The following is an 18032-nucleotide window of genomic DNA, read 5'->3' on the forward strand; positions in this document are numbered from 1 at the left end:
ACTATGATGAAGGGAAACATTTGATGAGGCATAAATTTCAGTAATTATATGTAAAGTATTGATAACTGGAGAATCAAACAGCTGCAGTCTTCTCCAGAACATCCCAAAGATTATCTTTTAAGAATAAAGGTGTGGACTCTGTGCTCTCTCTCCGCAACATTTTAAACTAAAGGTTGGTGCTTAATTATGGATGTTGATTGAACTATTGCTGCGTAACTTTTTTTTCCCTAAATGATTTCACATTAATAAAAGTTAATAAAAGAAAATAAGGAAGTTCATTCTTCCTGACTCAATCCAGAAAAGGAGAAGTAGACTGGAAATCATGGCCTGCAGTGTGTTTATAAATGGATTTACAGTCAGGGCTTCGGATTTTTTAACTGTTCCCAGTATTAGATGTAAATGTACTGAAGGTGCATTCAGTGACCGTGGTCACATTCTTGTGAACAAGCTGCATGCTGACCTGAAATCAAATCTGTGCAAACATTCAGAAACAGACTCCAAAAATCTGCTACATTAATAAAACTGACACTGCTGTGAAAGATGTGAAGTGCTGCAGTTTGATTACTAAAATCATTTATTTTATGTTTCTGTCCACCATAAACCTCTTTGTTGAGAAATTGTTTTCATGCGAACATAAACATTTTTTATATGATATAATTACAGGTTTAGGTTTGCAGGTTTAGGTTTGAGTTTAAAATGTAAATTTAGTCTGAAGTTTATTTTTTAAAATTCACTGAAACCAAAGACTCCGTATTAAAATGTTGTGTGTGGTTTCTGTTATTATGATGTGATCTAATAAATTTGTTAATTAATTAATTAATAATAATTATTAATTTATTATTATTTATTAAGATCTGTACATTTTATAAAATGAGTCAATGTTAATGCTTTAGTTTTCATCAAGAAAGTTTATACATTTCTGCAGCTTCATAGCACGTCATCTGAGTCCTCAGTAGGAAACTTGACTGGATGTTGCTTCTTATGATGACAAGTTTGTTGGTGTATCACAAAACCAACGGCAAAAAGAGCAACAAGAGCAACTACAACAACAACAGGAACAACAACCTGAAGAGTCGGAACTCCGACCCTTTCAGTATCATCCATGCTTTCATCTGCGTCTCCTCTTTCCATGACTCGTTTTTCTGACACGCTTTCATGTGTTTCACCTGCAGAAAAAATAGGCAATAAGAAACTGATAGGCACCAAAGCAGCAGTTCACCTGGAAGTTTGTGTGTCTGCAAATGTCGCTATGGAGAGAACGGCTTCAGTTCCTCATCAGAATATTCAAATATTTAACAACTGGCTGCTTCCCAATGACAGAAACATGATTAACACCTGAGTCAGCAGCACACTGTGCAGAGGGAGCTAGGGGAGTTACAAACTCACCAAGACAAGAGGAGAGAATTCTAACTGGATCATAAAGCTGAAGTTTTTAGTTTACATTTGATGATATCAGACCTTTAACACCTGAGTGTGAGCTCCACAAACTCACCTGTGACTGTGAGGTTGATGACGTGACTGATCTCAGTGTGAACTCTTTTACTTCTCACAGGGTTCCTCACAGCTACGTGACACTCATACATCCCAGTGTCATTAAACGCGACGTTCTTCAGGATCAGAGAAACGTCTCCATCCTTCATCTCCGGGTCCCTCAGTTTCACTCGGCCATGAAAAGATGGATGTTGGTAGTTTTCATAGGAGCGTTTGTTCCTGTAGAAGTAGACGTAGCCGTCTGTGTTCAGGTCAGCTCTGCTCCACTTCAGCACTGAGATTATTTCTTCTGTAGAAATCTGACACTGGAGAGTGACGTCATCTCCAAGCTTCACCTGAACATCCTGCTGAAGAGCTGAAGACATCACAATTATAACTTATTATTTCTTGGTTTGGGTTTAGAGTTAACCAGTGAAATGGATCACATGGGACTAAGCAAGGAATTAAAACAAGAATAAAAATGTTCATTTTGCTCACCTGTTAACTCTGAGATTAAAGACAAAAAGAGGAAGAATTTGAAAGAAGCCATTTGGGACGGGAGGATGGAGACCACCGAGCAGCTGCAGAGCTGATTGTACTTACATGAAACAAGTTTCCTGTACAGAGTTAAAGAAATGAGTGTGGCTGAAATGAGAAGTTCCAGAAAGGGAAGGCGGACATAGCGATGTCATCATGCCCTGATTAAAACCATCACACAGAGAGGTTTCTAAATAATCCACAGCTCGTTGTTTCTCTCCTCCTCCTGAGTGACTGATTAGAGTGATCAACAAGCTTTTATTTTTTTTCTCAAATAAAGAACAAAGCTTGAGACTTACTGGAACAAAATGTTGGTTTTCTGAGAATGGATCCTGATCTAAAATATGAACAGTACCCCGAAGCATCAGCAAAAAAAAAAAAGTCATTTTCTTAAAGTCTTTATATGTTATGTGGGTGAGGTGCTGCTCCTTCTGTAGCTGCCAGGTGTGCTGAAAACAAAACTTCTGTTTTAAACCGCCTCAGGTTAAATAACAGAAAGAGAAGGCGCTGACTGACTTCACACAGATATGTGGACACAGAGTTCTCAGTGTCTCTTTACAGGAGGTCATCTTAGTAACTTATGCTGAACCACATTACACGTAGTTTGTGCTGCAGAGAATAATTTGTTTGATTTTATTCTGCTGGCAGTACTTTTTACAGCTCACGGAGCTCAGAACAGCTACATCTGTAGGCTGTTTGTCTCTGAGAGCACCCAGCAGCAAAAAAAGAAGCTAACAAAGTTCAGCTTTATTATTGCACTGTCTTAAAAAAAAGTATTTCAGGGTTAGTGCCCTGTCAGCAATACATTACTGGAATCTGGTGGTCTGTGTTTAACAAGAAACAGGTTGAAAGTCACGTGTATAGAAATTTGCTGAAAGGACAAAAAATAAAGAGCTGAGTGACACTAATATACTCTTATTTATTTCAGTGTTTCACAGTTTTTGTAAGTGCACTATCTGCTGAGATTGACTTTGTATTGACATTAAACTCTTTTAAAAACAACAAAATGATTTTGTGAGTTTCAATAAGTAACTAAAGTTGTGTCTGCAATGTACATCCCTTTCAGACCACAGTGTAGCCATCTGCTCATGGCTGCTTCCAGGAGGATAACACCCCACTTATTTCAAACTGGTTTCTTTAACATGATGAGTTCACGGCACTCAGATGACGTCCACAGTCACCAGATCTCAATCCAACAGAGCATCTTTGGGATGTTCTGGAAATCTGTAGCAACTTTGGGTATTATATCAATTTGGACCAATGAGAAATGTTTTCAGCATATTTTTGAACATGAAGAAATGAAGCAGTTCTCAAGGAAAAATGAGATTTCAACTTGATACTAGCAAGGAGTTCTTAATAAAGTGGGCAGTGAGTCTATATTGCATTAACTAAATGAAAAATATGACCACATATTGTGGTGGTTAAGCAGGCAGCTGCAAGTTTATATCTGTTATTGTGAAGTTTGCTCCATATCAGTGGTGCAGACAGCCTGTTGCTGCACTTTAGTGTCAGTAGATGGAAGCACCAGAGTACGGTTTAATCACAGGGCAGTTGGATAAGAATGTAATAACTTAAATAAAAATATCAACCTAAACTATAATCTCCTTTCAGGTGACATCACACCTGTTATCCATCAAACTGTGATATTTCTGGTGTAAACATTCCCTGTCAGCACTGACTGCTGACAGAACACCTCCAAATACAAACAGTATCCATCAATACACATAATAAAGTCTCATGAGTTTCCACAGTGGTTTGTAAAAACTCATTGGAGATCTCAATTTCAGAAACACTGAGCATGCCCAGTGTTTTATTTGATGATTTATGAACCATTCTGTAGATGCAGAAGAAGCTGTTGCTGAGCTTTATTTTATTCAAGATTCAAGACTCTTTATTTGTCACGTGCATGGTTATACAGATATAACACGCAGTGAAATGTGACCTGATATGTTCTTCGACTGTGCACAAAAGAGTCAGAACTTTATATACAGAGAATGAGTATATACAAAGAGGACTTTATGTGCAGCAAATGGCTGAGTTATATAAATAAAGATAAAATAAAACAATCCTGAAATGTACAGCTTGTGTACATTGCGTGGGTGTTAAAGTCAATGTGCTGTAGTGAAGCTGGAAGGATCAGGATGATATGAGAATGTGGTAATGGTGCGGAACCTTCTGCCTGATTGTTGCACAAGCTGGAACAGTTTATTGCTGGGATGAGACGGGTCCTTCAATATCTGAGTTGCTCTAGTCCAGCATCCAGATGTAAATGTCCTGTAGGGAGGGGAGAGCATTCCTGCAGCATCGTTCTGCTGTACGGATCACTCTCTGAAGAGCTTTTTGGTCCTTAACACAGCTGTTTCCATACCAGGACGTGATGTTCTCTGTGAGGATGCTCTCCACAGCGCCTGTATAGAAAGTCCTGAGGATCACTGGAGAGACTCTGAACTTCCTCAGTTGTCGAAGGTGATACAGGCGCTGCCTAGCCTTTTTGGTCTGGACCTGAATGTGGGCAGCCCATGTCAGGTCTGAGGAGATGTGAACACCAAGATACTTGAAGGACTGCACCCTCTCCACTGGAGCTCCATTGATGATAATGGGCTTGTAGTCTCTGTGCTGACGCCTTCTGAAGTCCACCACCAGCTCCTTAGTCTTGCAGACGTTCAGCTGGAGGTGGTTGTCCTGGCACCATGATGCCAGATTCTTCTCTTCCTCCATGTAGGCCGCCTCATCGTTGTTGGAGATGGCGCCTAATGCCACTGTGTCGTCAGCAAGCTTAACAATGGTGTTGGAGCCATGGGTGGCCACAGTCTGAAGTGTAGAGGGAGTAGAGCAGTGGCGAGAGGACACACCCCTCTGGCGCTCCTGTGTTGATGATGATGCTGCTGGAGATGCATCTACCCACCCTCACCACCTGAGTTCTGCCAGTGAGGAAGTCCAACACCCATGCACACAGACGGCTGTTGAGTCCCAGATCCCTGAGCTTTGTGAACAGTCTGCTGGGCACTATTTTTTTTAAACGCTGAACTGTAGTCAAGTCTCACATAGTTACCTTGCTTCTTGTCCACGTAGCTGAGGGTGGTGTGCAGGCATTTAGTCCTGTCCATAAAATTAAATATGATAACTATGACAGAGTCTGTAATGTTTGATAAGCAGGTGACTTTCAGGTCTACTTTTCTGAAGTTTTTTTTTTTAACTTTCTTTACTTATTAACTTTCTGAAAATGATTGTCTGTGTCTCCAGATTCGCTCAGACTTGTTTTGAGACAGATGTCACCATCATCATCATCATCATCATCATCTTTATGTAGATGTTCCTTATAACTCCAGAGAGAACAGCAGACATGCACAGTAACTAAGATACCTGTGTACAGCTGCTTTTTAATCTGCTTTACTCTGAAAGTCTTGGTAAAGGTTTTTTTTTTTTAAATAGAAAACAAAAATGTCTTTGGAGAAATTTTTTAGGTTTTACATTTTCCAGCTTTTTTTTTATAATAGAAAATAATAATAATAACTTTCCATTTGAACTTTCTCCCCTCAGAGGTTGTGTGAGGTTTCCTTCATGAGGAGAACAAACAGAATATAAACCAGTGTGTTTACAGTGAATGTGTCAGGTCTGAGCTGCTGTGTGGACCAGTTAGAGAGCAGCAGCTGGATTCCAGTGGTTGGACTGGTGGACGACTTCAGTGAGGAGTAGATGACATTTGGCTCTGGTAGAAACTCTGCACACACAAACACACAGGAGGAGAATATAAGCACAAAGCAGAGCCTCTCTGTTCTCTTTATATACAGCAAAGTGAAAGAAGGAGGACAGTGAACGCGTCACAGTTACAATATAACAGCATCTTTTGTTCAATAAACATTTAGACAGTAGGGGGCGGTTGTCTTTTTGACGGACTACATTTACACAGGAAGGCATTTATTAATGTGTGTTACTGGAAAAGTTTTTGACCTTGTCATCTACGATAATCAATATTAATGTTAAATTAGTCTTGATAACTAATGTAGAAACAGGTATGAGGGCAAAATGTTATGTCTGTTTAAACAATAAAGAAGTAAAAGTGGCAAAAAGCACCCAGCAGCAGCGGCTTACTGAAAGGTTGTGATTACAGTGATTACAAGCTTTTTAGTTCAATCAACCTTTCCTATCTCCACGTCTCCGGTTCACACATGCTCCCAGTTAAAGGTTTACCAGTTTGAATTAAGTTTTTATCTAGTAAAGAGCTGTGATGGACTTTTGTTAGCTTAGGTTAGCTTGATGGTTGGAAACAGGGTGAGCAGCTAGCTTCACTCTGATAGATAAAAGAGCAGCTGTACCTGGGCCTTCTTGCTCTGATGGTCGTTTGTCCATAACTGACATCTTCAGTTTTCACTGCTGAGTAGATCACAGCTGAATCACATTCTGAGAATAAAACACATTCAATTACTGCAGGTACATAAACTGCACTTGTTTAATTCAGTACAATTCACAATTAAATTATTATCTGTCATGATGCACTATGAAGAGATCAAGTGATAATCTTTATTGTAACTGTAGCAGTGTTTCAGTGTTCTTAACACCTCGACTGTGAAACAGCTTTGACAATAGAGAAGTGGGGGTGTTTCTGTGGAAAAGAAAAGTGGACGACCACAAAGCTGCCACCTGCTTTCAGTGCAGACTGACTTTCGTTACCACAGAGCACAAAGTAAACACCTTCCCACGGCATAAACACATGATTGGCCAAACCAGTTCAGACTGTGGTGAGAGGTGTCACCAGCTTCAGACTACAGTTAAACTAGAATCATGTGGTCATCATGTCACAGAAACTAACAAATCATTAACTTTCTAGAAGTCATAAATGAAGTATAGATACTGAGATAGACTCGTTTTAAAATGTTGAAGTCACATAAGTATAAGGAAAGTCAAAGGATAAATATAGAGGAAAACAGTGAATAACACTGGAACAGAATACTGAATATCATTAAGATTCACTTTAAATGAGATGATGGTCTGTGTGGAGAGTTTAGAGAAATGCTTTTCCAGATGATGTCTCCATGTTCCTTCCTGTTCTTAAAAAAAATGAACAGCTCTGTGTTGAAACAGCTGCAGCTGAAGTGTTTCTTTCTTTCACAAACAGGATGCTGGACGACTGCAGAGCTGTTAGCTTCAGTTAACCACAGACCACAAACACACAGTCCAGCTCACAGTGAACAACACTCAGTAAGTACAGAAGGAAAGACACATGAGTTTGCACATTTTAGTTAAGACAAATGAATTAATAATAAAAGTATGAACTGAAATATGTGATTTCAGGTTTTAATTAAATCAAATCACGACTTTGTTTTTTGACTGTAACACTAATCTACATTTTTACACTTCTGATCACATGCTCCATAATGTCCTCATAACCCCCATGGGGTTAAATAAATAAATAAATAAATAACTAAATATGATTCTACATTCATAGTAAAGTCAGTCTAGTCATGGTCCAGGTGAGTGCTGGGTTTTTTCACAGTGCCGGCATTCCACCACTGCGGACCGTCAATGGTAAGCCCCGTCCCCACCGGGCACTGACAGGCTGCACCTGAGTATAATCTGAACTGCCGGCTTCTTAAGACCAGCGCTCACAATCAAACTTCGTCAGATCATCTGCAACCCTTTGTCAGTCTGGCCACAGTTATTACTTCTTGTTATAGTTTTTTGTGTATTTGACCTTTGTGCTTCTGCTCGCTGGAGACCTCTGGTTGTTGCTGAGTCGCTGCCATAACCTGCCTGGGTTCATTCGCTGGTCAGCTCAGTTTCCCACTCATGCTCACCTGCCTGCCTCCCTGTACACCTTGGACTGGCATCTGTAACTTCCAACTAACACCTGTTCCCCCTCATTTTCAGTGACTCACACCTTTTCCCTCCATCTCCAGGAGTCACTCGCTGGTTGCGTTTCCAGCCCTACAAGTGACAACCAATCACTTTGTCTGACTGGCTGTTGCTGAAAGTTTGATATATTGATATGTTGATGACAGTGATCATCAGAACTTCTCCAGCATCTTGATCTGATAAATATACCAAAATAAAATAATAAAATTAATTAAATAGCTGTCAATAAACTGTTTATTTTTACACTGAACCATGACTCTGTCTGAAGTTTATAACTGGATATTCTCTTGATGAAATTCCCAGGGTGGCGTTGTCGGGTTTTCTGTTTCATTTTAAAACCTTTTGAGCTCCCAGTTTCCAAGGTGCCATTTTAGTGTTTGGTCATTGGTTCATTGCTATTTTCCTCATTATTCCCACGCCGCTCAAGCAGGAGAAGAGGGAGAAACTAATATTATGATATTTTAAATCTTTTCAAAGGTACATTATGTGAGGATATATTTAGAGATATCCTCACATAATGAAAAATATTATGAAAACACTGAACTACCTTCACTTTGTCTGATTGGCTGTTGCTGGCAAGTTGATATGTTGATGACACTGCACATGGTGTCAGTGATGACATCATCTTCTCCAACATCTTGATCTGATTAAAATGAACCAAATTAAACAACAATACAAATTAAATATCTAAAACAGAGATTAATTCTAGGAAAGTTGTTACTGTGATCATGATGGATATGAACTTTGTTCTAATAAACAAACTCAGACATGAAAAATTATACTTATATAGTATAAATCAACAAGTCTGAGTCTCACCTTCAGGTTTCCCGTGAACACATCGTCTCACCAGCAGAACCAGTAACACCAGTAGAGCCACAACACAGACTGATCCAACAAATGACAACACAGAGAGAACAGCAGGAGAGAGTGATGGAGAAAGAATGATGGAGTTGGATGTAGGTGGAGGTGTGGATGTAGGTGGAGGTGTGGTGGTGTGTTCCCCTAAAATAAAGCAAACACAGTCATTAAGTTGTCGTCACATTGTGAATGTTGAAAGCTGCAGAAACACAGACAGGTGAGTGTGTCACCTGTGACAGTGATCCAGCTGGATGGAGACTCTCCATGACCGCTGATGTCACACTTGTAGAGGCCTTCATCAGACCTGGAAACATGCTGGATGGTCATGTGACCTGTAGGCTGCTTCCTGATGAGGGAGCCATCTTTATAGAAAGCAGCTGGGAGGTTGGAGGGAGTGGTCTTTGTTTTACAGAGCAGAGTGACGTCATCTCCCTCCATCACAGGGAGGACAGGACTCTGCAGGATCACTGATCCACCTCAACACAGAGACAAACTACAGCATTTCATCCATTTACACACAGCTTCATCAACACTAACTCCACACACTCAGCTTACCAGTGACTGTCAGCTTAACCATGTTACTGATGGGACCCTCTCTGGACTCACACCAGTAAACTCCACTGTCCCATGGGAAAACAGTGATGTCACAGGAAGAACCAGACCATCTTCCCCACCCATCTCCACACTGAGTGATCTTATTTTTGGTCCTCAGAGTCCATCCAGCAGAGCTGTCGTCCTCCTCACAGCTCAGAGACACAAAGTCTTCTTCAAAGAACTGAGAGCTGCTGGGACTCACAGTCAGACGAGCTGTGAGGGTTACAATGCAAAATCAATGATTTCTTGTGTACCTTTTCCTTAATCCTTTATTTCTTCAGTTTTATATGTGACCTTCATTGTGAAACATGAACCCAATCAGGTCATATCAGTGAGCATTTCTCAGGTTTAAACTGGGACAGAAGAAGGTTACTGACCTTGGTTTGTTGTGCAGCTCAGCAGTGAGATCAGAACTAAAGAGAAATGACACTCAGGTTGATATGAAGTCAACATAAAGAACAAACAGCAAACAAACAGCTGACAAACACACAAACTTGTCTCTCTCTGATATACAGTGGCTTGCAAAAGTAAGTTCGGCCCCCTTGAACTTTTCCTCATTTTGTCACAGGAGGCTCTCTGTGTATCCCAGGCCAACATGAAGAAACGGTTTGCAGTGGAAAGACAATTTCAGCCTGGGGACAGAGATCTTGTGTTGCTGCCTAATTCTGCCCTCATGGCTCGTTTCTTAGGACCCTATGTAATAGTGAAGAAAGTGTCTGACACCAACTAACATGCTGAAACCACACCAGAGACCGCTGGGACAGCTGTCCCCGGTTCTGTCCCTGCTAAGTGTAGAGGTCATACAAGTGTAGAGGTGTATATATATACATATATACACCTCTACACTTGTATTGTACCACACATTGTATTGTACTACACTGTATATGTGTGTATATATATATACATATATATACACACATATACAGTGGCTTGCAAAAGTATTCGGCCCCCTTGAACTTTCCCACATTTTGTCACATTACAGCCACAAACATGAATCAATTTTATTGGAATTCCACGTGAAAGACCAACACAAAGTGGTGCACACGTGAGAAGTGGAACGAAAATCATACATGATTCCAAACATTTTTTACAAATAAATAATGAAAAGTGGGGTGTGCGTAATTATTCAGTCCCCTGAGTCAACATATCTTTTCTCTGTATTAACAAAGTAATATATATATATATATACATATATATATATATATATATATATATATAAAGCACCCAGCACACCCCTGCGGGCGGTTTATCCTTCAAGCTCGGGTCCTCTACCAGAGGCCTGGGAGCTTGAGGGTCCTGCGCAGTATCTTAGCTGTTCCCAGGACTGCGCTCTTCTGGACAGAGATCTCCGATGTTGTTCCCGGGATCTGCTGGAGCCACTCGCCTAGCTTGGGAGTCACCGCACCTAGTGCTCCGATTACCATGGGGACCACCATTACCTTCACCCTCCACATCCTCTCGAGCTCTTCTCTGAGCCCTTGGTATTTCTCCAGCTTCTCGTGTTCCTTCTTCCTGATATTGCTGTCATTGGGAACCGCTACATCGATCACTACGGCCGTCTTCTTCTGTTTGTCTACCACCACTATGTCCGGTTGGTTAGCCACCACCATTTTGTCCGTCTGTATCTGGAAGTCCCACAGGATCTTAGCTCGGTCATTCTCCACCACCCTTGGGGGCATCTCCCATTTTGACCTGGGGACTTCCAGGTTATACTCAGCACAGATGTTCCTGTACACTATGCCGGCCACTTGGTTATGGCGCTCCATGTATGCCTTGCCTGCTAGCATCTTGCACCCTGCTGTTATGTGCTGGATTGTCTCTGGGGCATCTTTACACAGCCTGCACCTGGGGTCTTGCCTGGTGTGATAGACCCCAGCCTCTATGGATCTTGTGCTCAGAGCTTGTTCTTGTGCTGCCATGATTAGTGCCTCTGTGCTGTCTTTCAGTCCAGCTTTGTCCAGCCACTGGTAGGATTTCTGGATATCAGCCACCTCCTCTATCTGCCGGTGGTACATACCGTGCAGGGGCCTGTCCTTCCATGATGGTTCCTCGTCTCCCTCCTCTTTCTTGGGTTTCTGCTGCCTGAGGTATTCACTGAGCACTCGGTCAGTTGGGGCCATCTTCCCAATGTATTCTTGGATGTTCGTTGTCTAATCTTGGACTGTGGTGCTGACACTCACCAGTCCCCGGCCCCCTTCCTTCCGCTTAGCGTACAGCCTCAGGGTGCTGGACTTGGGGTGAAACCCTCCATGCATGGTAAGGAGCTTTCTTGTCTTGATGTCAGTGGCTTCTATCTCCTCCTTTGGCCAGCCTATTACCCCAGCAGGGTACCTGATCACGGGCAGGGCGTACGTGTTGATGGCCCGGATCTTGTTCTTACCATTCAGCTGACTCCTCAGGACTTGCCTGACCCTCTGCAGGTACTTGGTGGTTGCAGCTTTTCTAGCGGCCTCTTCATGGTTCCCATTCGCCTGCGGGATCCCCAGGTACTTGTAACTGTCCTCTATGTCTGCAGTGTTGCCTTCTGGTAGTTCAATCCCCTCAGTTCTGACTACCTTCCCTCTCTTTGTTACCATCCGACTACACTTCTCCAGTCCGAACAACATTCCAATGTCATTGCTGTATAGCCTGGTAGTGTGGATCAGTGAATCGATGTCTCGTTCACTCTTGGCATACAGCTTGATGTCATCCATGTACAGGAGGTGGCTGACAACTGCTCCGTTCTGTAGTCGGTATCCGTAGCCAGTCTTGTTAATGATCTCACTGAGGGGGTTCAGGCCTATGCAGAACAGCAGTGGGGACAGAGCATCTCCTTGGTAGATCCCGCACTTGATGGTGACTTGTGCTATGGGCTTGGAGTTGGCCTCTAGTGTTGTACTATATATATATATATATATATATATATATATATATATATATATATATATATATATATATATATCTGTGACACCTGCACTGTTAGTCATGAATTACAAATTTTTGTATTCTTTGTTTTTTAATATTTCTGACCACATCAGAAATATTAAAAAACAAAGAATACAATTAAAAAACAAAGAATACAAAGATTAAGTAAACCCCACAAAGTTTTGACTCTTTAATGCTCCTCTTTATCCTAAAATCAGCACTTACATTCATCATGACATTTGGAAAATACTTACATCTCTTCACCCAGATTTTGTCATGTTACATTTTTCATTCATCCATTCTGTTTCAGTCATCTGAGGGAGTGGGTATGGATGGACCTCATCTGAGCTACCAAAGGGCCCTGGGCAGGTCTTTTGCAGAGCTAACACAGAGACAGACGACCATTCACACACAGAGATTCTACTTACAGAGCAGACACAGCACAGATGTTTCCTTCATCGTCCTTCTCACTCATTTGAGCTTTTTTTCATTTCTGTCACTGACACCAAGTAAAGCCCGCCCTCTTCCTCTGAGTGCCAGCTTTCTATTGGTTCAAACACTGTGGTGGTATTTACTTTAACTTAACTTTTGTCTTTGTCTAAAGAAGTGAACTAAATCAAATTATTCAAATACTCTACATCAGTGAGTAACCTGAAGGTAGATAGGCACAGTATTTTTCCCTAAACACTGTGGCTTAAAGCTGTCACGCAAACACACAAGACCAGGAAATCATGAGAGTGAAGAGCTAAAAACATGTTTAAGAAATAATCTGATTATGTCTCATATCTGTGAACGTTAATCCTCCAACATTGTGTATATATGACCACTAGAGGGAGATGTTGGACTTTAAAGTAAAGACTAACATGGATATAAGCAGCTCATCAATGAGGTTTCATTAATTTGTCGTAATAATAATATTAAATGCATTTTTTAATGAAATTGCTGTATTTTATTTGTGAATACAGATTACCTTCATTTGTATATGTGACTGTAGGTGTCTTATTTGTGTATAAGTCAACATGGAGAGAAACAAACTGTGTTCCTCCAGGCTGTAAAACCTTGAAACTGATGAAGGTGAAAACAAAAACCTTGATTTAGTTTAGTTTAATCTTTAAACCTTTACAGCCACAGAAAACAAACGATTAAAGACGGAATTCAAGAAAAAAAAAATTCACTACTGCTGTTTGCAAAACTTTATTAGCAATAACCAAAGTTACAGAGACAATAAATTAATAATATCTGACCTGGACTTGAAATCTTTATACTGCAGTGACAGACTGAAGCGTCTCCTTCATGGAAGGAAAAGTTCAAAGCTTCACAGATCAGAGAGGAAACCTCTGACTCTGCAGCTACATGGAAATAATTACCTTCACTTTGGTTTCATAACACTGTCCATCATAACATTTATTCAGCTGTAGCTGACCAGTGAGTCCTGAACAATGTCAGGCAGATTATTGATCGTCTATAATCGACAGTAATTCGTCTTTTCTTCATCACACACAGTGTTTGTGTTGTCAGTCGGTTCAGTATGTGTGACAGTAATTATACTGTAACAGCTGATCTCTACATGAGGATTAATTTGTGTTTCAAATCTCACAGAAAAAGTTTGATCTTACAGCCGAACCTGAAGTTATTGCAACATACGAGACACTGAACTCATAAATACTGTGTAAAATCAAACTATGAACAACATGAGATCTTTTGTGTGAAATTAGTTCACTCTGAAATATTTGTGTGGAGAAACACAAAAAAGCATCTCTAAATTTTGTTTGATGTGTTTAGTTTGATAATAGGAACTCCCAGATGTTCATCATATAAGTGAGGAAGAAATATAAAGAACTTTTCAAAGAATTTGCTTTGAACTTTTACACTGAGATGAACCTGGAACCTGGAAAGCTGAATAAATGGAGCCACTGTTTCTAATGTTGGACTGTAATATAGTAAATTGAAGGTGATATAATAGTCTAATGAGGTTTGATAATAATCACAGAAATGCAAAATCAAAATGAAATCTAGACATGTTTGTCATCTGACAGAGTAAAATTGAGCATCCTCTGTTGGTGTTTGTTAGGATAATTACTGATTTTCAAAGAAAACATTGAAAATTCTCAAATTTGAACAGCAGAAACTGACAGACTGACAATCAGTCCAACAGATACAGCCTCTGTGCGTCCTCCTGCCTCCTTCCTTTTTTTAACAATTCAGTTATAAAACACCTTTCTGATGTTTTCTATAGATCAGAAAAACAACAACAACAACAGCAGCAACAAGAAGAACAGCACAAACTGACAGACCAACTTTCATTCCAACAGATCCATCCTCCTTCCCTCCATCCTCCTTCCCTCCATCCTCCTTCCCTCCATCCTCCTTCCCTTCATCCTCCTTCCCTCCATCCTCCTTCCCTCCATCCTCTGTGTGTCCTCCTGTCTGACCTGCAGGTGAGAAACAGGTGTGAGGTGTCAGCTGTCAGGTAGGTGATGAGTGAAGAACAGAACAGAATCCATTTCCTCTTCAAACTGCTGTCAGACATTATCTACTGCACTCTGATCACATCACTCAGACCAGCTGCTTTCTACAAAGTCTCATCAACAACATCTTTAGAAACAAACATCAACAACCAGGAAGCAGCTTCACCTCTGATCACACACACACTCAACTCTACTCACTCACCTGGAGGATCAATAACACTCAGTGTGATGCTGAGGGCATTTTTTGTTCCACTCATGAGGACACGACACTCGTATGTTCCACTATCAGCAGTCGTCACATCCTTCAGAATCAAAGATACGTCTCCATCCTTCATCTGTCTGTCCTGCAGATCCACCCGGTTCTTAAAAGATGGATGCTGGTTGGCTGGATCAAAGTGTTCATCTCGGTACAAAAGGACATATTTTTCCAGGCCAGTTTTGCTCCACTTTACAAGTCTGATTGTGATGTTGTTTGGAGTTCGACATGGGAGACTGACGTTCTTCTGTCCAGACTCAGCTGTGATGATCTCCTTACCTGAAAGAGGAAACAACACAGAGCAGAGAGGTTAAACGTTCAAGTACAAATGTTAGCTTCTATAGCAACCAGACAAACAGACAATGCACTTGCTCGAAATCCTTCTTGTAGCAGTGCTTGCACCTGGAATCCAATACCTTTGCCACAACTTGGACAGCACGTGGTTACGTCCACCATGCCTTGTTTTCTGATGTACATGTTGAAGCACAGGGTCAGTAAATTGAAGATCCCTAGCTATAATAGCAGGATGCCTTGCTTCCTCAGGTATAGCTGCTCTACTGAGCCTACTTCCAACTTGTGACACACAATCCTCAAAGCTCATAGAGATTGCTGCTCTTCTTCTTCTTCACCTTCTCATTCTCATCTATGTATTCATTTGCCTCAACAGCATTAACTAAAATTGCCATTTTAATCTCTGGATCATTTGAAGAGACCTTTCCACTGTCAGGTTTCACTGAACAATTAATTTCTGGTTCAGAAAGACACTTTGGTCCTTTAAACCAGGAATCAGCCTTCAGAAAAGATTGTACCTCGACTCCCCTAGAAGCCAGATCAGCAGGATTACATGATGTACTAACATATTTCCACTGAGAAGGTTTGGACATTTTAAGCATCGCTGCCATCCGGTGTGCTACAAATATTTAAAACTTTGAGGTTTCATTTGTGATATATTACAATACAGAGGTGTTATCAGTTCAAAAACTGATTCCTGCATTTGCAGCTCTTTTCTCCACATCTAATCCATTCTACTCGCAACCAATGCAGCTGTCAATTCCATGCAAAGTTTGTTTCAGTGGAGCCACCAATGCTTTGCCCATTATAAATGCACAATGGACCTGATTTTGGGTGACTGTGCCAAAACCATTCTCATCTGCGACTGAGCAGAAGCAACCTCTCTGAAGTTAGAAGATTTAAAAGCAGAAGTCGACTTTAAAATCTGCAAGAACGCAAAGATCATTCACCCAAACCGTCAATTCTTGTACAACAGTAACTGGCAACACATAATCCCACACCTAAAGATTTCTGCATAGTTTCTGAAGGACTAACTTAGCAGATAACCACAATGCTAAAAACCCAAAGGGTTATAGATCAATCTCACAAGAGACAACATCCCTCTCTATGTGAGGGCTTTGTTTGTCTTGTACTTGAATGTATGGATACACCACTGCACACCTAGTGCTCTCTCTACTGGCAAGACGTCCCTAGTCAAATCAAAATCCTTAACTTCGTTGGATTGTTGTTGTACAGATATGGCAGCAAGTACCAATTTCATTTGGTGAGCTTAATGCCTCCTTTAGCACAAAGAGAAACAAGTTCTTGATGGAGCAACACTGCCCCCTCTTTAAAACCGAGGCAATCATCCCAACAACACACTGCAAAAGAGAAACCTGGCTCTGTTCCTATTTTCTAGGTCAATACTGAGTAATACAATATATTATGTTAATGGTTTTATCGTGTTTTGTGATTTGGTGCTATGTACAAATAAAACTGATTTGAACAAAACTAATTATCTTTGAAATTGTTCAAAATCGTTTCTTCTGCATTTTGAAAGTTATCTACTTGAAGGTGCACGTTTGAAAGTTGGACCAGGGAGTCAAACCTCTCTGATATGATTCGGGGTTTCAGGAAAACTAAAAAAAAGCTCTGCTAGTGTTACAGATCATATTCACCATTGGTTGTTAGTACAGTACAGTTTATGACAAATGCAATAATCACTGCAAAACATTAATTAATAAATCGGTCTGTGTTTCAGTGGAGCTGAGGGTCTGTTGATCCAAGCAGGGGCCTCAAATTACAAAGTTAACTGTGTTACTGTTTGTTGAACTCACAGACATTTGGTTTCTTGTGTTTTTCACAGTTTACTTATTGAACTGAGTTCCTGCAGGTTCCACAAACAAAAACACGTCCTGATAATAAGTGAACATAATGTGTGAGAGAAAGCAGCCTCTCATTATGAGACACTGTGAGTCTCTGCATGCTGCCTTTATGTAGCTACAGCTGTTTGTATACACTGAACTAAAAGCTTTGTAGCTGCATACTGACTCCTGAAACTACAACACATCACACTGACACACACATCACACTTCTTTGTCTCTGTGAGATCTGATCACACCGACATGTTAGGTCCACACAGACTCCACCCAGCCTCGTGTCTCCTTCACAAACACGGAAAAACTGAATCAATATGAAAATAACTCTTCAGGAAATGTTGTTAACATGTAAACAGACTGATGCTTTTCCTCTCTGTCCCACAGAGTGAATCTCACCTGCAGAGACAAACACGAAGAGGCCGACAAACAGCAAAGTCGAGCAGAGCGACGCAGTCACAGCAGACATTTCCGTGTTCTTCAACTCCGACGCTTTGATTGTTCTAAATGTCTCAGGATGGTTTTATTGAAATAACTGAACCTGAGTTTAAATCCTGACTACATGAGATTAAATTTAAGGTTTAAATGATCCTGAAAGTCTCTGACTGAGAACAGATCAGACTTTTTAGACACTCGTTCAAACTCAATACGTCCAAGTCATCGTCTCTGCAGGAAGTCACGTTAGAGTCACGTGTGTTTACACTGCTGTAGGGTGACCATAAATAAGTGCATCATAACTAAAGCGGTGAAATCTAAAGCAGGTCTGAGTGTTTAACAGGTTCAGTTCTTGAACGATCTCCACAGAACAACACAAACATCTCATCATCAACCATCAGCTACGTACTAAAGACCATCATCATCCAAAGGACTTCAAAATGACGTCACTGTATAAACATGTATATTGTACTATGGAGGAGGCAGCATTTAGCTGTAGCCTCCATCAAA

General features: G+C 40.8%; 3 protein-coding genes across 3 annotated transcripts in view; all 3 read right to left on the bottom strand.

Annotated features, from left to right (window-relative positions):
- The window catches only part of LOC146578765 (selection and upkeep of intraepithelial T-cells protein 7-like), a 42088-nt gene extending 24320 nt beyond the window's left edge, over nucleotides 1-17768 (bottom strand). The window contains exons 1-2 of the mRNA XM_085269097.1: nucleotides 17487-17768; nucleotides 14887-15219 (exon numbers count right to left, since the gene is read on the bottom strand). Coding sequence (XP_085125223.1) covers nucleotides 14887-15219; nucleotides 17487-17556 — 403 coding nt within the window. The 5' untranslated portion in view covers nucleotides 17557-17768. The remainder of the gene's footprint in view (nucleotides 1-14886; nucleotides 15220-17486) is intronic.
- LOC146578769 (uncharacterized) lies at nucleotides 680-2098 on the bottom strand. Its single transcript, XM_085269028.1, has 3 exons — nucleotides 1969-2098; nucleotides 1493-1846; nucleotides 680-1166 (listed from the first exon to the last, which is right to left on the bottom strand). Exons 1-3 carry the CDS (start codon nucleotides 2018-2020, stop codon nucleotides 928-930), a joined length of 645 nt encoding a protein of 214 aa, XP_085125154.1. The 5' UTR covers nucleotides 2021-2098; the 3' UTR covers nucleotides 680-927.
- On the bottom strand, nucleotides 5544-12708 carry LOC146578770 (uncharacterized). The gene is made up of 7 exons (XM_085250277.1): nucleotides 12645-12708; nucleotides 9690-9725; nucleotides 9274-9525; nucleotides 8949-9194; nucleotides 8677-8862; nucleotides 8408-8503; nucleotides 5544-5728 (listed from the first exon to the last, which is right to left on the bottom strand). The coding sequence occupies exons 1-7, from the start codon at nucleotides 12673-12675 to the stop codon at nucleotides 5544-5546; spliced, it is 1032 nt and encodes a 343-aa protein (XP_085106403.1). The 5' UTR covers nucleotides 12676-12708.
- Nucleotides 17769-18032: the final 264 nt, after the last annotated feature.

This window comes from Mchenga conophoros, linkage group LG3 (genome assembly GCF_057382185.1).
Source record: "Mchenga conophoros isolate Kocher_MC1m ecotype Shallow Benthic linkage group LG3, M_conophoros_male_GT1.1, whole genome shotgun sequence".
Classification (NCBI taxonomy): domain Eukaryota; kingdom Metazoa; phylum Chordata; class Actinopteri; order Cichliformes; family Cichlidae; genus Mchenga; species Mchenga conophoros.